Source organism: Somniosus microcephalus, unplaced genomic scaffold (assembly GCF_052327205.1).
Source record: "Somniosus microcephalus isolate GS21.2 unplaced genomic scaffold, FLI_Smic_1.0 unresolved_chr1, whole genome shotgun sequence".
Taxonomy (NCBI): Eukaryota; Metazoa; Chordata; class Chondrichthyes; order Squaliformes; family Somniosidae; genus Somniosus; species Somniosus microcephalus.
The window spans coordinates 42,832,068-42,852,959 of NW_028225179.1; the positions used below are offsets into that span (position 1 = coordinate 42,832,068).

At 55.6% G+C, this 20,892-nt stretch overlaps 1 protein-coding gene across 4 annotated transcripts in view; it reads right to left on the reverse strand.

Annotated features, from left to right (window-relative positions):
* Positions 1 to 390: 390 nt before the first annotated feature.
* Positions 391 to 20,892, reverse strand: part of LOC147094865 (eukaryotic translation initiation factor 4H-like) — a 38,313-nt gene continuing 17,811 nt past the window's right edge. The window contains exons 4-7 of one of the 4 annotated variants that reach the window (XM_085974475.1): positions 15,669 to 15,774; positions 9,172 to 9,231; positions 1,202 to 1,411; positions 391 to 589 (exon numbers count right to left, since the gene is read on the reverse strand). In XM_085974475.1, the coding sequence (XP_085830601.1) occupies positions 432 to 589; positions 1,202 to 1,411; positions 9,172 to 9,231; positions 15,669 to 15,774 (534 nt within the window). In that variant the 3' untranslated portion in view covers positions 391 to 431. The remainder of the gene's footprint in view (positions 590 to 1,201; positions 1,412 to 9,171; positions 9,232 to 15,668; positions 15,775 to 20,892) is intronic. The other 3 variants (XM_085974476.1, XM_085974477.1, XM_085974478.1) reach the window with 3 other exon arrangements.

Consider the following 20,892-nt stretch of genomic DNA (forward strand, 5'->3'; position numbering starts at 1 on the left):
TTTCTTTTTTGCTGCTGTTTGACCATCGCCTAGGCAACGCCGGGCCTACACCGGAAGGCTTCGTGGGATAGGATGCAGTGCCATTAAGGGAAATGGGAAAGAAGTGGGTCCTTCGGTGACAAGACAGGGCTCGGTGGAACGGGGGGACCTTGAACCAACAAGAAAGGAATCGTTTCCTATTGTTTAAACTTCCTTTTTTTTTTTGCGCGTCCAAACCTTTTTTTTTGACAAACACGAGACTTAAAAATGGCAGCGGGAGAAAGGTTTTTTTTTGTTTAAACATGCCGAGGCCACACGCGCAGATTGAGAGCAGCAGCGGTGCCCCACGTTTGATTCATCCCGCCCCCCCCCCCCCACCACCACCATCACTACCCACCCACCCACCCTCCCCCACCCCGCACCGCAAATCATTCTGAAAAGTTCCGCCGGAACTAGGAGCTCTGCTCCTCGGCTTGGTCGTCCTTCCCGTCCTTCTCTTGCCGAGGCTTGGCTCCTCCAAAGATGGCCGAGTTGGGGTTGGCGACCTGGTTCAGTGGCGCTGAGACTGTCCTGGGTTTCAGCTGGAGCCGAGGCCTTTGAGCTCGCTCCTCTGTGAGAGAGAGATAGAGAGAGGGAGGGGGGGGGGGGCAGGGAGACGGGCGTTAGCTGTGGATAGTGCACTTCGACTTCACTTATACAATCTCAACAGCACAGGAGGCCATTCGGCCCATTGTGCCTGTGCCGGCTCTTTGAAAGAGCTCTCCAAATTTGCCCCACCAACCCTGTCCTTTCCCAATAGCCTTGCAAATTTTTCCCCTTTTCAAGCTTTTATCCCAAATTCCCTTTTGGAAGTTACAATCGAATCTGCTTTCAAGCAGCGTATTCCAGAACCTATCTCGCCGCGCAAAAAAAATGATTTTGCAGTGGCACCCCCTCAATACTGACCCTCCGACAGGGCGTCGCTATCTCAGTACTGACCCTCCGACAGGGCGTCGCTATCTCAGTACTGCCCCTTCGACAGCGGCGTTCACTCAGTACTGCCCGACATTGCAGCGCTCCCTCAGTACCGCCCCTCCGACACTCCCTCAGTACCGCCCCTCCGACACTCCCTCAGTACCGCCCCTCCGACAGTGCGGCGCTCCCTCAGTACTGCCCCTCCGACAGTGCAGCGCTCCCTCAGTACTGCACCATGGTGGCCCCCCTCCCCTCCCGCGAAACTCACCATCTGAGGGCTCTCTGAAGTCGAAGGAGGCACCACCCCGCGGGGGGGCCTCTCGGAAGCGGCCGCTTCCTCCGCTCATCGCCCCGCGACGCTCTGCCGGGACTCGGCCTTCTGCAAAACTCCGGGCTCCCCCAAAGCCACCAGCACCAGCACCTGCACCTGCACCTGCACCTGCACCTCCACCACGGCCATACTCCGAGTCTCGGAATCCTGAACACATCGATTGCAGAGAGAGAGAGGGGGGGCAGGGAGAGAGAGAGAGAGAGGGGGCAGGGAGAGAGAGAGAGAGAGAGAGGGGGCAGGGAGAGAGAGAGAGAGAGAGAGAGAGAGGGGGCAGGGAGAGAGAGAGGGGGCAGGGAGAGAGAGAGGGGGCAGGGAGAGAGAGAGAGGGGGCAGGGAGAGAGAGAGGGGGCAGGGAGAGAGAGAGGGGGCAGGGAGAGAGAGAGGGGGCAGGGAGAGAGAGAGAGGGGGCAGGGAGAGAGAGAGAGGGGGCAGGGAGAGAGAGAGGGGGCAGGGAGAGAGAGAGAGGGGGCAGGGAGAGAGAGAGAGGGGGCAGGGAGAGAGAGAGAGGGGGCAGGGAGAGAGAGAGAGGGGGCAGGGAGAGAGAGAGAGGGGGCAGGGAGAGAGAGAGAGGGGGCAGGGAGAGAGAGAGAGGGGGCAGGGAGAGAGAGAGAGGGGGCAGGGAGAGAGAGAGAGGGGGCAGGGAGAGAGAGAGAGGGGGCAGGGAGAGAGAGAGAGGGGGCAGGGAGAGAGAGAGAGGGGGCAGGGAGAGAGAGAGAGGGGGCAGGGAGAGAGAGAGAGGGGGCAGGGAGAGAGAGAGAGGGGGCAGGGAGAGAGAGAGAGGGGGCAGGGAGAGAGAGAGAGGGGGCAGGGAGAGAGAGAGAGGGGGCAGGGAGAGAGAGAGAGGGGGCAGGGAGAGAGAGAGAGGGGGCAGGGAGAGAGAGAGAGGGGGCAGGGAGAGAGAGAGAGGGGGCAGGGAGAGAGAGAGAGGGGGCAGGGAGAGAGAGAGAGGGGGCAGGGAGAGAGAGAGAGGGGGCAGGGAGAGAGAGAGAGGGGGCAGGGAGAGAGAGAGAGGGGGCAGGGAGAGAGAGAGAGGGGGCAGGGAGAGAGAGAGAGGGGGCAGGGAGAGAGAGAGAGGGGGCAGGGAGAGAGAGAGAGGGGGCAGGGAGAGAGAGAGAGGGGGCAGGGAGAGAGAGAGAGGGGGCAGGGAGAGAGAGAGAGGGGGCAGGGAGAGAGAGAGAGGGGGCAGGGAGAGAGAGAGAGGGGGCAGGGAGAGAGAGAGAGGGGGCAGGGAGAGAGAGAGAGGGGGCAGGGAGAGAGAGAGAGGGGGCAGGGAGAGAGAGAGAGGGGGCAGGGAGAGAGAGAGAGGGGGCAGGGAGAGAGAGAGAGGGGGCAGGGAGAGAGAGAGAGGGGGCAGGGAGAGAGAGAGAGGGGGCAGGGAGAGAGAGAGAGGGGGCAGGGAGAGAGAGAGAGGGGGCAGGGAGAGAGAGAGAGGGGGCAGGGAGAGAGAGAGAGGGGGCAGGGAGAGAGAGAGAGGGGGCAGGGAGAGAGAGAGAGGGGGCAGGGAGAGAGAGAGAGGGGGCAGGGAGAGAGAGAGAGGGGGCAGGGAGAGAGAGAGAGGGGGCAGGGAGAGAGAGAGAGGGGGCAGGGAGAGAGAGAGAGGGGGCAGGGAGAGAGAGAGAGGGGGCAGGGAGAGAGAGAGAGGGGGCAGGGAGAGAGAGAGAGGGGGCAGGGAGAGAGAGAGAGGGGCAGGGAGAGAGAGAGAGGGGGCAGGGAGAGAGAGAGAGGGGGCAGGGAGAGAGAGAGAGGGGGCAGGGAGAGAGAGAGAGGGGGCAGGGAGAGAGAGAGAGGGGGCAGGGAGAGAGAGAGAGGGGGCAGGGAGAGAGAGAGAGGGGGCAGGGAGAGAGAGAGAGGGGGCAGGGAGAGAGAGAGAGGGGGCAGGGAGAGAGAGAGAGGGGGCAGGGAGAGAGAGAGAGGGGGCAGGGAGAGAGAGAGAGGGGGCAGGGAGAGAGAGAGAGGGGGCAGGGAGAGAGAGAGAGGGGGCAGGGAGAGAGAGAGAGGGGGCAGGGAGAGAGAGAGAGGGGGCAGGGAGAGAGAGAGAGGGGGCAGGGAGAGAGAGAGAGGGGGCAGGGAGAGAGAGAGAGGGGGCAGGGAGAGAGAGAGAGGGGGCAGGGAGAGAGAGAGAGGGGGCAGGGAGAGAGAGAGAGAGGGGCAGGGAGAGAGAGAGAGGGGGCAGGGAGAGAGAGAGAGGGGGCAGGGAGAGAGAGAGGGCAGGAGAGAGAGAGGGGCAGGGAGAGAGAGAGGGGGCAGGGAGAGAGAGAGAGGGGGCAGGGAGAGAGAGAGGGGGCAGGGAGAGAGAGAGGGGGCAGGGAGAGAGAGAGGGGGCAGGGAGAGAGAGAGGGGGCAGGGAGAGAGAGAGGGGGCAGGGAGAGAGAGAGGGGGCAGGGAGAGAGAGAGGGGGCAGGGAGAGAGAGAGGGGGCAGGGAGAGAGAGAGGGGGCAGGGAGAGAGAGAGGGGGCAGGGAGAGAGAGAGGGGGCAGGGAGAGAGAGAGGGGGCAGGGAGAGAGAGAGGGGGCAGGGAGAGAGAGAGGGGGCAGGGAGAGAGAGAGGGGGCAGGGAGAGAGAGAGGGGGCAGGGAGAGAGAGAGGGGGCAGGGAGAGAGAGAGGGGGCAGGGAGAGAGAGAGGGGGCAGGGAGAGAGAGAGGGGGCAGGGAGAGAGAGAGGGGGCAGGGAGAGAGAGAGGGGGCAGGGAGAGAGAGAGGGGGCAGGGAGAGAGAGAGGGGGCAGGGAGAGAGAGAGGGGGCAGGGAGAGAGAGAGGGGGCAGGGAGAGAGAGAGGGGGCAGGGAGAGAGAGAGGGGGCAGGGAGAGAGAGAGGGGGCAGGGAGAGAGAGAGGGGGCAGGGAGAGAGAGAGGGGGCAGGGAGAGAGAGAGGGGGCAGGGAGAGAGAGAGGGGGCAGGGAGAGAGAGAGGGGGCAGGGAGAGAGAGAGGGGGCAGGGAGAGAGAGAGGGGGCAGGGAGAGAGAGAGGGGGCAGGGAGAGAGAGAGGGGGCAGGGAGAGAGAGAGGGGGCAGGGAGAGAGAGAGGGGGCAGGGAGAGAGAGAGGGGGCAGGGAGAGAGAGAGGGGGCAGGGAGAGAGAGAGGGGGCAGGGAGAGAGAGAGGGGGCAGGGAGAGAGAGAGGGGGCAGGGAGAGAGAGAGGGGGCAGGGAGAGAGAGAGGGGGCAGGGAGAGAGAGAGGGGGCAGGGAGAGAGAGAGGGGGCAGGGAGAGAGAGAGGGGGCAGGGAGAGAGAGAGGGGGCAGGGAGAGAGAGAGGGGGCAGGGAGAGAGAGAGGGGGCAGGGAGAGAGAGAGGGGGCAGGGAGAGAGAGAGGGGGCAGGGAGAGAGAGAGGGGGCAGGGAGAGAGAGAGGGGGCAGGGAGAGAGAGAGGGGGCAGGGAGAGAGAGAGGGGGCAGGGAGAGAGAGAGGGGGCAGGGAGAGAGAGAGGGGGCAGGGAGAGAGAGAGGGGGCAGGGAGAGAGAGAGGGGGCAGGGAGAGAGAGAGGGGGCAGGGAGAGAGAGAGGGGGCAGGGAGAGAGAGAGGGGGCAGGGAGAGAGAGAGGGGGCAGGGAGAGAGAGAGGGGGCAGGGAGAGAGAGAGGGGGCAGGGAGAGAGAGAGGGGGCAGGGAGAGAGAGAGGGGGCAGGGAGAGAGAGAGGGGGCAGGGAGAGAGAGAGGGGGCAGGGAGAGAGAGAGGGGGCAGGGAGAGAGAGAGGGGGCAGGGAGAGAGAGAGGGGGCAGGGAGAGAGAGAGGGGGCAGGGAGAGAGAGAGGGGGCAGGGAGAGAGAGAGGGGGCAGGGAGAGAGAGAGGGGGCAGGGAGAGAGAGAGGGGGCAGGGAGAGAGAGAGGGGGCAGGGAGAGAGAGAGGGGGCAGGGAGAGAGAGAGGGGGCAGGGAGAGAGAGAGGGGGCAGGGAGAGAGAGAGGGGGCAGGGAGAGAGAGAGGGGGCAGGGAGAGAGAGAGGGGGCAGGGAGAGAGAGAGGGGGCAGGGAGAGAGAGAGGGGGCAGGGAGAGAGAGAGGGGGCAGGGAGAGAGAGAGGGGGCAGGGAGAGAGAGAGGGGGCAGGGAGAGAGAGAGGGGGCAGGGAGAGAGAGAGGGGGCAGGGAGAGAGAGAGGGGGCAGGGAGAGAGAGAGGGGGCAGGGAGAGAGAGAGGGGGCAGGGAGAGAGAGAGGGGGCAGGGAGAGAGAGAGGGGGCAGGGAGAGAGAGAGGGGGCAGGGAGAGAGAGAGGGGGCAGGGAGAGAGAGAGGGGGCAGGGAGAGAGAGAGGGGGCAGGGAGAGAGAGAGGGGGCAGGGAGAGAGAGAGGGGGCAGGGAGAGAGAGAGGGGGCAGGGAGAGAGAGAGGGGGCAGGGAGAGAGAGAGGGGGCAGGGAGAGAGAGAGGGGGCAGGGAGAGAGAGAGGGGGCAGGGAGAGAGAGAGGGGGCAGGGAGAGAGAGAGGGGGCAGGGAGAGAGAGAGGGGGCAGGGAGAGAGAGAGGGGGCAGGGAGAGAGAGAGGGGGCAGGGAGAGAGAGAGGGGGCAGGGAGAGAGAGAGGGGGCAGGGAGAGAGAGAGGGGGCAGGGAGAGAGAGAGGGGGCAGGGAGAGAGAGAGGGGGCAGGGAGAGAGAGAGGGGGCAGGGAGAGAGAGAGGGGGCAGGGAGAGAGAGAGGGGGCAGGGAGAGAGAGAGGGGGCAGGGAGAGAGAGAGGGGGCAGGGAGAGAGAGAGGGGGCAGGGAGAGAGAGAGGGGGCAGGGAGAGAGAGAGGGGGCAGGGAGAGAGAGAGGGGGCAGGGAGAGAGAGAGGGGGCAGGGAGAGAGAGAGGGGGCAGGGAGAGAGAGAGGGGGCAGGGAGAGAGAGAGGGGGCAGGGAGAGAGAGAGGGGGCAGGGAGAGAGAGAGGGGGCAGGGAGAGAGAGAGGGGGCAGGGAGAGAGAGAGGGGGCAGGGAGAGAGAGAGGGGGCAGGGAGAGAGAGAGGGGGCAGGGAGAGAGAGAGGGGGCAGGGAGAGAGAGAGGGGGCAGGGAGAGAGAGAGGGGGCAGGGAGAGAGAGAGGGGGCAGGGAGAGAGAGAGGGGGCAGGGAGAGAGAGAGGGGGCAGGGAGAGAGAGAGGGGGCAGGGAGAGAGAGAGGGGGCAGGGAGAGAGAGAGGGGGCAGGGAGAGAGAGAGGGGGCAGGGAGAGAGAGAGGGGGCAGGGAGAGAGAGAGGGGGCAGGGAGAGAGAGAGGGGGCAGGGAGAGAGAGAGGGGGCAGGGAGAGAGAGAGGGGGCAGGGAGAGAGAGAGGGGGCAGGGAGAGAGAGAGGGGGCAGGGAGAGAGAGAGGGGGCAGGGAGAGAGAGAGGGGGCAGGGAGAGAGAGAGGGGGCAGGGAGAGAGAGAGGGGGCAGGGAGAGAGAGAGGGGGCAGGGAGAGAGAGAGGGGGCAGGGAGAGAGAGAGGGGGCAGGGAGAGAGAGAGGGGGCAGGGAGAGAGAGAGGGGGCAGGGAGAGAGAGAGGGGGCAGGGAGAGAGAGAGGGGGCAGGGAGAGAGAGAGGGGGCAGGGAGAGAGAGAGGGGGCAGGGAGAGAGAGAGGGGGCAGGGAGAGAGAGAGGGGGCAGGGAGAGAGAGAGGGGGCAGGGAGAGAGAGAGGGGGCAGGGAGAGAGAGAGGGGGCAGGGAGAGAGAGAGGGGGCAGGGAGAGAGAGAGGGGGCAGGGAGAGAGAGAGGGGGCAGGGAGAGAGAGAGGGGGCAGGGAGAGAGAGAGGGGGCAGGGAGAGAGAGAGGGGGCAGGGAGAGAGAGAGGGGGCAGGGAGAGAGAGAGGGGGCAGGGAGAGAGAGAGGGGGCAGGGAGAGAGAGAGGGGGCAGGGAGAGAGAGAGGGGGCAGGGAGAGAGAGAGGGGGCAGGGAGAGAGAGAGAGGGGGCAGGGAGAGAGAGAGGGGGCAGGGAGAGAGAGAGGGGGCAGGGAGAGAGAGAGGGGGCAGGGAGAGAGAGAGGGGGCAGGGAGAGAGAGGGGGCAGGGAGAGAGAGAGGGGGCAGGGAGAGAGAGAGGGGGCAGGGAGAGAGAGAGGGGGCAGGGAGAGAGAGAGGGGCAGGGAGAGAGAGAGGGGGCAGGGAGAGAGAGAGGGGGCAGGGAGAGAGAGAGGGGGCAGGGAGAGAGAGAGGGGGCAGGGAGAGAGAGAGGGGGCAGGGAGAGAGAGAGGGGGCAGGGAGAGAGAGAGGGGGCAGGGAGAGAGAGAGGGGGCAGGGAGAGAGAGAGGGGGGCAGGGAGAGAGAGAGGGGGCAGGGAGAGAGAGAGGGGGCAGGGAGAGAGAGAGGGGGCAGGGAGAGAGAGAGGGGGCAGGGAGAGAGAGAGGGGGCAGGGAGAGAGAGAGGGGGCAGGGAGAGAGAGAGGGGGCAGGGAGAGAGAGAGGGGGCAGGGGAGGGAGAGAGAGAGGGGGCAGGGAGAGAGAGAGGGGGCAGGGAGAGAGAGAGGGGGCAGGGAGAGAGAGAGGGGGCAGGGAGAGAGAGAGGGGGCAGGGAGAGAGAGAGGGGGCAGGGAGAGAGAGAGGGGGCAGGGAGAGAGAGAGGGGGCAGGGAGAGAGAGAGGGGGCAGGGAGAGAGAGAGGGGGCAGGGAGAGAGAGAGGGGGCAGGGAGAGAGAGAGGGGGCAGGGAGAGAGAGAGGGGGCAGGGAGAGAGAGAGGGGGCAGGGAGAGAGAGAGGGGCAGGGAGAGAGAGAGGGGGCAGGGAGAGAGAGAGGGGGCAGGGAGAGAGAGAGGGGGCAGGGAGAGAGAGAGGGGGCAGGGAGAGAGAGAGGGGGCAGGGAGAGAGAGAGGGGGCAGGGAGAGAGAGAGGGGGCAGGGAGAGAGAGAGGGGCAGGGAGAGAGAGAGGGGGCAGGGAGAGAGAGAGGGGGCAGGGAGAGAGAGAGGGGGCAGGGAGAGAGAGAGGGGGCAGGGAGAGAGAGAGGGGGCAGGGAGAGAGAGAGGGGGCAGGGAGAGAGAGAGGGGGCAGGGAGAGAGAGAGGGGGCAGGGAGAGAGAGAGGGGGCAGGAGAGAGAGAGGGGGCAGGGAGAGAGAGAGGGGGCAGGGAGAGAGAGAGGGGGCAGGGAGAGAGAGAGGGGGCAGGGAGAGAGAGAGGGGGCAGGGAGAGAGAGAGGGGGCAGGGAGAGAGAGAGGGGGCAGGGAGAGAGAGAGGGGGCAGGGAGAGAGAGAGGGGGCAGGGAGAGAGAGAGGGGGCAGGGAGAGAGAGAGGGGGCAGGGAGAGAGAGAGGGGGCAGGGAGAGAGAGAGGGGGCAGGGAGAGAGAGAGGGGGCAGGGAGAGAGAGAGGGGGCAGGGAGAGAGAGAGGGGCAGGGAGAGAGGGAGGGCATGGGGCGGGGGGGGGAGAGAGAGGGAAGGGAAAAGGGAGGGGAAGAACGCCAAAATAAATGAAGATGGTTAGCTGCAAACATCGCAGGAAACGATCAGACACCGTCCCTGTGTCGCCCGAGCAGGACAGACGCGCAAACACCCTTCATCCCACGTCCCCTCCCGTGAATCCCCTTCCCCAACGCCCCTCCCCATCCTCACTCCCAGGCTCTGTCCCAGCCGCGAGGGGGGAGCAACCCAGCTGCCAAACACAAGTGACGTGGAACCCATCTGCAGGGATGGGACGGGACCAGGCCTGGGGCCTACGAGTTGGGGGTGAACGAGCTACTGACGGGACAGGGCGTTGCTCCATTCTTGGCCCCAGACCATGAACCTGGACAAGGCCCCAAACACACGGTACAGGGGCTTGACCAAAGTACAGGCCTCGCCGTCAAGGGCCCACATCGAGTCAGCGCCGAGTCAGCTTGGTCGGGCGTTGGTCTCGGTGCCTCAAGTTTAGGAAGGGGGCAGAGGGAGAAAAACGCCAGCCAAGGTTCTATCTCCAGAGAGCTGCACCAGCAAGGAAGCCAGGCCTTATAGGGTGGGGGGCGGGGGAACGGACATCAGTTCTATGGCCAACAGTAAGCACAGGGATGAAGCCCTCACCTCCTCCTTGAATGTCATCGTCACGGCCGCCTCGCGATGCTCCCCTTGAACCCCCTCGGCCTGTCCAGAGAATCAAGCGAGACAGAGGAAAAAAGATTAGGGGCCTACAATAATTAAGGTGCAGCGAGTCTGGAATGAGAGCAGGCCATTCGGCCCCTCCAGTCTACTGCATCCGGAGCCCAGGCCGAATTCCTCTGTTGTGGACTCCCCTCCCACACCAGATGTAGGGAGCACTCATTTCCCCTTTGTGGACTCCCCTCCCACGATAGATGTTGGTACCTAACCTTAGGGAACCCTTTCCAGGTTCCTTAGGATTTAAGATAAATTCCAAAAAAAAAATTGAAATGGAGAAAATAATGGGACTGAAGATACAGACAAATCTCCAAGACCCAGTTTCCAAGAACATAACACAAGAATTAGGAGGAGTAGGCCCTTCGAGCCTGCTCCGCCATTCAATAAGATCCTGGCTGATCTTCGGCCTCAATCCCACTTTCAACGCCGGATATATCCCAGGATTCCCTTAATATCCAAAATTCTATCGATCTGTGTCTTGAATATACTCAACGACTGAGCATCCACAGCCCTCTGGTGCAGAGAATTCCAAAGGTTCGCAACACTCTGGGTGAAAAAACTTCTCCTCTTCTCAGTCTTAAATGGCCGGCCCCTTATCCGGAGACTGTGACCCCCTAGTTCTAGACTCTCCAGCCAGGGGGGCAAACAACCTCTCAGCATCTAGCCCGTCAATCCCCCTCAGAATCTTATATGTTTCAATGAGATCGCCTCTCATTCTTCTAAACGCCAGAGAGTATCGGCCCATTCTACACAATCTCATGGGACAGCCCTCTCATCCCGGGAATCAGTCTGGTGAACCTTCGTTGCACCGCCTCTAAGGCAAGTATATCCTTCCTTAGATAAGGAGACCAAAACTGTGCACAGTACTCCAGGTGTGGGCTCACCAAAGCCCTGTACAATTGCAGCAAGACTTAAAAGTAGGTGGTGAGGTAATTGTAGATGTTCCAGTGATGCTCCTTCCAACGACTCTCTCGATTCAGGAATTGTCCCCTTGGACTGGAAAAATCGCAAATGTCCACTCCACTATTTAAGGGTAAGAACACAACAACTTGTATTTATATAGCGCCTTTAACGTAGTAAAACGTCCCAAGACGCTTCAAAGCAGCGATTATCAAAACAAAATCTGACGCCGAGCCACGTAGAGATATTGGGACAGATGAACCAAAAGCTTGGTCAAAGAGGTAGGTTTTTAAGGAGGGCCTTCGAGGAGGAGAAAGAGAGACGGAGAGGTTTAGGGAGGGAATTCCAGAGCTTAGGGCCCAGGCAGCCGAAGGCACGGCCGCCAAAGGCGGAGCGATGCAAAATCCAGTGATCCACAAGAGGCCAGAATTGGAGCGCAGGTATCTCGGCAGGTTGTCGGGCTGCAGGAGGTCACAGAGATGGGATGGGGGGGGGGGTGGTTGAAGAGGGCTACGGAGGGATTTGAAGACAAGGATAAGAATTTGAAAAATTAGGCGTTGCCAGACCCGGAGACAGTGTAGGTCAGCGAGAACAGGCCCCTCCAGTCCACTGCATCCATAGCCTAAATCGTCTCGTGGACTCCCCTTAAACTAGGGAATTACAAGCCTACTTGTCTAGCATCTGTTGTGGGGAAGTTAGTAGAATCTATTATTAGGGACATAGTGATTGAGCAGGAGCTGATCAGAGAGAGAGCCAGCTGGATTTGTAAAGCGTGCAAGTGCAGGTGATGCAACACATGCCCTTTTACCTCCTCCCTTCCCACTGTCCAGGGCCTCAAACACCCCTTCCAGGTGAAACAGCGATTTACTTGTACAGGAAACTCTTTTTTTATCCAGCACCGACAGGACCGGCGTGGTGCCAGTTGATCAAAAAGTCCAGATTACAGAGAGGTATACTTACCAAGGTACGAGAGCCCCGTACACGGCCACAGGTCCAGGAGCCCCGGTTACACGGCCACAGGTGCAGGAACCCCGGTTACGCGGCCACAGATCCAGGAGTCCCTGTTACACGGCCACTAATATATAGTAAAACTTACCTGAACCTACTCCCGAATTTTGCCGGTTAAGAGAGATTTCCAGATATTTAGGTGCCGGTTAAAAGAGAGTTTCCTGTACTTCTCGCAATCTAGTATACTGTATTCGCTGCTCACGATGTGGTCTCCTCTACATTGGGGAGACCAAACGCAGATTGGGCGACCGCTTTGCGGAACACCTCCGTTCAGTCCGTAAGGGTGACCCCGAGCTTCCGGTCGCCTGTCACTTTAATTCACCGCTCCATTCCCACTCAGACCTCCCTGTACTCGGGCTCTTGCATTGTTCCACGGAAGCTCAGTGTAAGCTCGAGGAACAGCACCTCATCTTCCGATTAGGCACTTTACAGCCTTCCGGACTCAATATCGAGTTCAACAATTTCAGATCATAACCTCGGCCCCTATTATATTTTTTATCCATACTTTTGGTTTGTGCCTTTTCCTTTTTTTTTCTCTCTCCCACACGGCAGCTGTCTTTCATTCTGCCAGAGCATTTCACACTTCATCTAGAGCCATCTTTTGTTTCTTTACCTGTCCTATTACCATCTCGTCTCGCCTTGAATATCTCTCAATGTCTCTTCACCTCACACAGACCTTCCCTTTTGTTCTTTCATCCCCTCCCCCAAACTTGCTTTTTGCATCCGTTTCATTTCCTGCTTTTTTCTCAGTTCTGACGAAGGTTCTCAACCTGAAACGTTAACTCTGTTTCTCTCTCCACGGATGTTGCCTGGCCTGCTGAGTTTTTCCAGCGTTTTCTGTTGTTATTTTGGATTTGTAAAAGGCGAGTCATGCCTAAGGAACCTAGATGAATTTTTTTTGAGGTCACTAACATGGTAGATAAGGGAGAATCTATGGATGTAGTTTGCCATGAATTGGTCATTCATGAAAGAAAGACGTATGAAATAATACCGAGCGGCCTACGGGTGGCACTGTCCAGGGAGAGTATAAATACTCGGGCACGGGCCCAGCTTGCGCAGGACATTCTTAACAGGAACTAGTGAAGGACACAACTAGACCTCCATGCTGTAAAACAGTTGATTAAAGCTTTGTTTAACGCTTAGACCAAGTGCCTAGTAGTTTTCTTACGTCATAGTTTATATGGACTTGCAGAAGGCATTCGACAAGGTTCCACACAAGAGACTGTTATCAAAAATCGAGGGGGCATGGAATTGGAGGCAACTTATTGACGTGCATAGGGAACTGGTTGGGAGACAGCGAGTCGGGAATAATGGGTCTGTACTCCAATTGGCAGGATGTGACTAGTGGTGTCTCCCAGGGATCTGTACTGCGGCCTCAGCTTTTCACTATAGTTATAAATACTTAAGATGAAGGACTAAGAACATAAGAAATAGGAGCAGGAGTAAGCCATTTGGCCCTTTGAGCCTGCTCCTATATTTAGTGTTCAAAAATCCATCGATCTCGGTCCGGGGGAGAGAATTCCAAAGATTCACCACCCTCTGAGTGAAGGAATTTTTCATCGCCTCAGTGCTAAATGGCCGACCCCTTATTCTGAGACTGTGACCCCTGGTTCGAGACTCCCCAGCCAGGGGAAACATCCTCCCTGCATCTACCCTGTCAAGCCCCTTAACGAATTTTCTATGTTTCAAACTCTAGAGAGCCGGATATCCAAGTTTGCTGACGACACCAAGTTAGTTGGCACAGTAAATCGTGTAGATGCGAGCAGAACATTGCCGAGGGGCATTGATAGATTAAGAAACAAATAGGGAGGTCACATATTACTTGGAAAAATAAGAATCTAAATGGAGTAGAGGGATCTCGGAGTACAAATACACAAACCACTAAAAGTAGCGACACAGGTTAACAAGGCCATAAAAAAAAACAAGCACTAGGGTTTATTGCTAGAGGGATAGAATTGAAAAAGTAGCGAAGTTATTCTAAACTTGTATCGAACCTTGGTTAGATCACACTTGGGAGCACTGCGTACAGTTCTGGTCGCCATATTACAGAAAGGATATAGAGGCACTGGAGAGGGTGCAGAGAAGATTTACAAGGATGATACCAGAAGTGCGAAGGTAACATATCAGGAAAGGATGAACAGGCTGGGTCTCCTTTCTCTTGAAAAGAGAAGGCTGAGGGGTGACCCAATAGAGGTCTTCAAAATTAGGCAAGGTTTTGATAAGAGTGGACACAGAGAGAGTGTTTCCACTTGTGGGGAAGAGCAAAACTAGAGGCCATCAATATAAGATAGTCACCAAGAAAGCCAGTAGGGAATTCAGAAGAACCTTCTTTACCCAGAGAGTGGTGAGAATGTGGAACTCGCTGCCACAGGGAGTGGTTGGAGGCAAGTAGTGCAGATGCACTTAAAGGGAGGCTAGACAAGCACATGAGCGAGAAGGGAATAGAGGGTTAAGCTGATAGATTTAGATGAGGAAAGACGGGAAGGAGGCTGGAGTGGAGCATAAACGCCGGTATGGACTGGTTGGGCCGAATGGCTTGTTTCCGCGCTGCATATTCCATGTACAGGAAACTTTGTGCTCTCCGGAGGTGAGCTATCCGGCAATCTGGCGCCACCGGCAAAAATCAGCCGCCGTTTTTTATTCTTTTTGTTTGTTTTTTTTGCTTTGTTTGAACAGTCAAGCTGTGCAAGGTCTGTAGCTATAGCAACAGCTTCAGCTACAGAGCTTTAGGGCCACACCCGAGTGTTTAGAAGCTGTTGCTAAGCAACAGTGTTTGTTGTCAAATACGGAGATAAGAATCTCCGTATCTCTCAACATTAACTCTGGAGAGTACGGCAGTTTTGAGGCAACGGCAGCAACCCGGTCCCGTGGGTGCCGGATAGCACAGAGTTTCCTGTAACCCTATGTAAGCGAGTGGGCAAAACCGTGGCAGATGGGATTCAACGTGGGGAAAGTGTGCGGTCATCCACTTCGGACCCGAGAAAGATAGATCGGTGTATTCTCTAAATGGCGAGGAGCTGGGAACAGTGGGGGAGCAGAGAGATTTCGGGGTCCGAGTACAGAAATCACAAAGTTAAGAGGACAAGGTACAAAAAAATAATCGGAAAGGCTAATGGGATGTATCTCAAGAGGGCTGGAATACCATGGGGAGGGAGTTATGAGACAGTTTCTAACAAGCTCTGGTCAGGCCCCACCTGGAGTAACTGCATTCGAGCCTGGGCCCGGCACCCTCAGGGAAGGTTTATTGGCTTTGGAGGGGGTGCAGTGCAGAATGATACTGGGGGGGCTAAAAGGGGTAAATTAATGAGGACAGGTTGCAGAGGCTAGACGAGGTGAAGGCCTTAGCTAGGGTGCAGAAAAGATTCACGAGAATGACAGAGACATAGAAAAATGGGAGCAGGAGTAGGCCATTCGAGCCTGCTCCGCCATTCGATATGATCATGGCTGATCCTCTATCTCCATACAGGAAACTCTTTTTCATCCGGCACCGACGGGACTGGCGTGGTGCCGGTTTATCAACAAGTCCGGATTACCGAGAGCTATAATAAAAGGTACGAGAGCTCCGTACACAGCGACAAATCCAGGCTTGCCTGTTGCTTAGCAACAGGTGCAGGAACCCGGCCACAAGATCCAAGCGTCCCTGTTTCTTAGCAACAGCTGCAGCAACCCCGCTTGCACAGCCACAGATCGAGGAACGGCCACTAATATGAAGTAAAACTTACCTGAACCTACTCCTGAATTTTGCCGGTTAACTGAGATTTCCGGTTATTTAGGTGCCGGTAAATCGAGAATTTCCTGTGCCATTATTCCCGCTCTCTCCCCATACCCCTTGATGCCTTTTGTGTCTAGAAATCTATCTATCTCCTTCTTAAATATAATTCAGCGACTTGGCCTCCACAGCCTTCTGTGGCAGAGAATTCCACAGGATCCCAGGGATGAGGGACTTCAGTTACGTGGTTGAGAGCAGAGAAGGCCGAGAGGAGATTGGACAGAGGTGGACAAGATCCATGAGGGGTCCAGACAGAGTAGATGGAGAGAAACTGTTCCCATTGGTGGAAGGGTTGAGAGCCAGAGGACACCGATTTAAGGTGGATTGGCAGAAGAACCAAAGGCAGCACGAGGAAAAACTTTTTTTTACACAGCGAGAGTGCGACCCAGAGAGTGGCGAGAATGCGGAACTCGCTACCACAAGGGAGTGGTTGAAGCGAATAGCATTAGATGCATTTAACGGGAAGCTAGATAAACACATGAAGGAGAAAGGAATAGAAGGATATGTTGACGGGGTGAGATGAAGAGAGGGTGGGAGGAGGCTGGTGTGGAGCAGAAACACCGGCACCGACCAGTTGGGCCGAATGGCAATTGTGCAGGATGGTTGGACCAGATGCTCTTGGCATGTTCGTATGTTGGTCGATCTTCCAGTCAAGAAATTCTGCCGTCTGTTTTGTAGGAGGGCGGGGGCGCGGCAATAGAGGAGACCGAGACACAAAACAAGGGAGTAGAGAGAGACTCGCGTTTACCGTTGCCAACGCCAGCCTCACCTCGGTCGCCTCCTCGTCCGAATCCACCTTTCTCCTGTCTCCGCCCCTCGGCTATGTCCACTCGTAATGTCCGGTCACCGTAGAGCTGGGGGAGAGAGGGAGAGAGAGACCAACATCAGGTTTGGAGATTCGCAAAGAAAGACTTGCATTTCCAGAGCGCCTTTCACGACCAGACATCCCAAAGCGCTTTACATAGAAACATAGAAGATAGGAGGAGTAGGCCATTCGGCCCCTCGAGCCTACTCCGCCATTCAATGAGATTATGGCTGATCATCCAAATTCAGTACCCTGTCCCTGCCTTCTCCCCATATCCCTTGATCCCTTTAGCCTTAAGAAATATATCCAAATCCTTCTTGAATATATTTAATGAATTGGCCTCTACTGCCTTCTGTGGTAGAGAATTCCACAGGTTCACCACTCTCTCGGTGAAGAAATTCCTCCTCATCTCAGTCCTAAATGGCCTACCCCTTATCCTTAGACTGTGACCCCTGGTTCTGGACTCCCCCGCCATCGGGAACATCCTTCCTGCATCTAGTCTGTCTAGTCCTGTTAGAATTTTATAAGTTTCAATGAGATCCCCTCTCAATCTTCTAAACTCCAGTGATTATAAGCCCAATCGACCCAATCTCTCCTTATACATCATTCCTGCTATCCCAGGTATCAGTCTGGTGAATCTTCGCTGCACTCCCTCCATGGCAAGAACATCCTTCCTCAGATAAGGCGACCAAAACTGCACACAATACTCAAGGTGTGGTCTCACCAAGACCCTGTACAACTGCAGCAAGACATCATTGCTCCTGTACTCAAACCCTCTCGCTATGAAGGCCAACATACCATTTGCCTTAACCGCCTGCTGCACCTGCATGCTTACCTTCAGCAACTGGTGCACAAGGACACCCAGGTCTCGTTGCACTTCCCCTTCTCCCAATCTATTGCCGTTCAGATAATAAACTGTCTTCCTGTTTTTGCCATTGAAGTACTTTTTAGAAGTGGAGTCACTGTTGTAATGTGGCAAACGCAGCAGCCAATTTGCACACAGCAAGCTCCCACAAACAGCAATGTGATAACGACCAGATCATCTGTTTCACTATATCCCATTGAGGGATAACTTATTGGCCTTCTTTTAATAGTGGCCGTGGCATCCTTTACGTCCACCCGAGAGAGCAGACGGGACCTCGGTTTCACGTCTCATCCGATAGACGGCACCTCCAACAGTGCAGCGCTCCCTCAGTACTGCACTGGAGTGTCAGCCTAGATTTTTTACACTCAAGCCCTGCAGTGGGACTTGAGCCCACAACCTTCTGACTCCGAGGCAAGGGTGCTACCAACTGAGCCACTGGCTGATTAAATTCACAGACATAAGACCATAAGAAATAGGAGCAGGACGAGGCCATACTGCCCCTCGACCCTGCTCCGCCAATCAATAAGATCGTGGCTGATCTTCGACCTCAACTCCACTTTCCCGCCCGGTCCCCATATGCCTTGATTCCCATAATATCCAAAAATCTATCGATCTCAGATATACTCAACGACTGAGCATCCACAGGACTCCGGGGTAGAGAATTCCCAAGAATCACAACCCTCTGAGTGAAGAAATTTCTCATCTCAGTCCTAAATGGCCGACCCCTTATCCTGAGACTGTGACCCCTAGTTCTAGACACTCCAGCCGGGTGAAACAACCTCTCAGCATCTACCCTGTCAATCCCCCTCAGAATGTTACGTTTCAATGAGATCACCTCTCATTCTCCTAAACTGCAGAGAGTATAGGCCCAAGCTACTCAATCTCTCCTCATTGGACAGCCCTCCCAGCCCAGGGATCAATCTCGTGAATCTTCATTGCACCCTCTCTAAGGCAAGTATATTATTCCTTAGATAAGGAGGCCAAAACTGTGGTCTCACCAAAGTCCTATATAATTGCAGCAAGACTTCCTTACTGTTATACTCCAAGCCCCCAGCCTTGCAATAAAGGAAAAGCCAAAATAATTCGGAAACTGCTTCGCAAAATCACTCCGCATATCCCGGGTATCTGTTATACTATACATCAACTCCCCCTGTCCCCTTGATTAGATCCCAGCCTGTAACTCACTCTTGTTATTCTATATATAAAAATCACGTGAACGCTTCAATTAGATTCCAGCCTGTAACTCACTCCCGGGTATCTGTTATTCTATATATAAACACCCGAACCCCTCGATTAGATTCCAGCCTGTAACTCACTCCCGGGTATCTGTTATTCTATATATAAACCCCCCGAACCCCTCGATTAGATTCCAGCCTGTAACTCACTCCCGGGTATCTGTTATTCTATATATAAACCCCGAACCCCTCGATTAGATTCCAGCCTCTAACTCACTCCCGGGTATCTGTTATTCTATATATAAACCCCCCGAACTCCTCGATTAGATTCCAGCCTGTAACTCACTCCCGGGTATCTGTTATTCTATATATAAACCCCCCGAACCCCTCGATTAGATTCCAGCCTGTAACTCACTCCCGGGTATCTGTTATTCTATATATAAACCCCGAACCCCTCGATTAGATTCCAGCCTCTAACTCACTCCCGGGTATCTGTTATTCTATATATAAACCCCGAACCCCTCGATTAGATTCCAGCCTCTAACTCACTCCCGGGTATCTGTAATTCTATATATAAACCCCCCGAACTCCTCGATTAGATTCCAGCCTGTAACTCACTCCCGGGTATCTGTTATTCTATATATAAACCCCGAACCCCTCGATTAGATTCCAGCCTCTAACTCACTCCCGGGTATCTGTTATTCTATATATAAACCCCCCGAACCCCTCGATTAGATTCCAGCCTGTAACTCACTCCCGGGTATCTGTTATTCTATATATAAACCACCCCGAACCCCTCGATTAGATTCCAGCCTGTAACTCACTCCCGGGTATCTGTTATTCTGTATATAAACCCTCCCGAACCCCTCGATTAGATTCCAGCCTGTAACTCACTCCCGGGTATCTGTTATTCTATATATAAACCCCCGAACCCCTCGATTAGATCCCAGCCTGTAACTCACTCCCGGGTATCTGTTATTCTATATATAAACCCCGAACCCCTCGATTAGATTCCAGTCTGTAACTCACTCCTGGGTATCTGTTATTCTATATATAAACCCCCCCGAACCCCTCGATTAGATTCCAGCCTGTAACTCACTCCCAGGTATCTGTTATTCTATATATAAACCCCCCGAACCCCTCGATTAGATTCCAGCCTGTAACTCACTCCCGGGTATCTGTTATTCTATATATAAACCCCGAACCCCTCGATTAGATTCCAGCCTGTAACTCACTCCTGGGTATCTGTTATTCTATATATAAACCCCCCCGAACCCCTCGATTAGATTCCAGCCTGTAACTCACTCCCGGGTATCTGTTATTCTATACATAAACCCCTCTGAACCCCTCGATTAGATCCCAGCCTGTAACTCACTCCCGGGTATCTGTTATTCTATATATAAACCCCCGAACCCCTCGATTAGATCCCAGCCTGTAACTCACTCCCGGGTATCTGTTATTCTATACATAAACCCCCCGAACCCCTCGATTAGATCCCAGCCTGTAACTCACTCCCGGGTATCTGTTATTCTATATATAAACCCCCGAACCCCTCGATTAGATTCCAGCCTGTAACTCACTCCCGGGTATCTGTTATTCTATATATAAACCCCCGAACCCCTCGATTAGATCCCAGCCTGTAACTCACTCCCGGGTATCTGTTATTCTATATATAAACCCCGAACCCCTCGATTAGATTCCAGCCTGTAACTCACTCCCGCGTATCTGTTATTCTATATATAAACCCCCCGAACCCCTCGATTAGATTCCAGCCTGCAACTCACTCCCGGGTATCTGTTATTCTATATATAAACCCCCGAACCCCTCGATTAGATTCCAGCCTGTAACTCACTCCTGGGTATCTGTTGTTCTATCTTTAAACCCCCGAACCCCTCGATTAGATTCCAGTCTGTAACTCACTCCTGGGTATCTGTTATTCTATATATAAACCCCCCCGAACCCCTCGATTAGATTCCAGCCTGTAACTCACTCCCAGGTATCTGTTATTCTATATATAAACCCCCCGAACCCCTCGATTAGATTCCAGCCTGTAACTCACTCCCGGGTATCTGTTATTCTATATATAAACCCCGAACCCCTCGATTAGATTCCAGCCTGTAACTCACTCCTGGGTATCTGTTATTCTATATATAAACCCCCCCGAACCCCTCGATTAGATTCCAGCCTGTAACTCACTCCCGGGTATCTGTTATTCTATATATAAACCCCCGAACCCCTCGATTAGATTCCAGCCTGTAACTCACTCCTGGGTATCTGTTATTCTATATATAAACCCCCCGAACCCCTCGATTAGATTCCAGCCTGTAACTCACTCCCGGGTATCTGTTATTCTATACATAAACCCCTCTGAACCCCTCGATTAGATCCCAGCCTGTAACTCACTCCCGGGTATCTGTTATTCTATATATAAACCCCCGAACCCCTCGATTAGATCCCAGCCTGTAACTCACTCCCGGGTATCTGTTATTCTATACATAAACCCCCCGAACCCCTCGATTAGATCCCAGCCTGTAACTCACTCCCGGGTATCTGTTATTCTATATATAAACCCCCGAACCCCTCGATTAGATCCCAGCCTGTAACTCACTCCCGGGTATCTGTTATTCTATATATAAACCCCGAACCCCTCGATTAGATTCCAGCCTGTAACTCACTCCCGGGTATCTGTTCTATACATAAACCCCGAACCCCTCGATTAGATTCCAGCCTGTAACTCACTCCCGGGTATCTGTTATTCTATATATAAACCTCCCGAACCCCTCGATTAGATTCCAGCCTGTAACTCACTCCCGGGTATCTGTTATTCTATACATAAACCCCTCTGAACCCCTCGATTAGATCCCAGCCTGTAACTCACTCCCGGGTATCTGTTATTCTATATATAAACCCCGAACCCCTCGATTAGATTCCAGCCTGTAACTCACTCCCGGGTATCTGTTCTATACATAAACCCCGAACCCCTCGATTAGATTCCAGCCTGTAACTCACTCCCGGGTATCTGTTATTCTATATATAAACCCCCGAACCCCTCGATTAGATTCCAGCCTGTAACTCACTCCCGGGTATCTGTTATTCTATATATAAACCCCCCCGAACCCCTCGATTA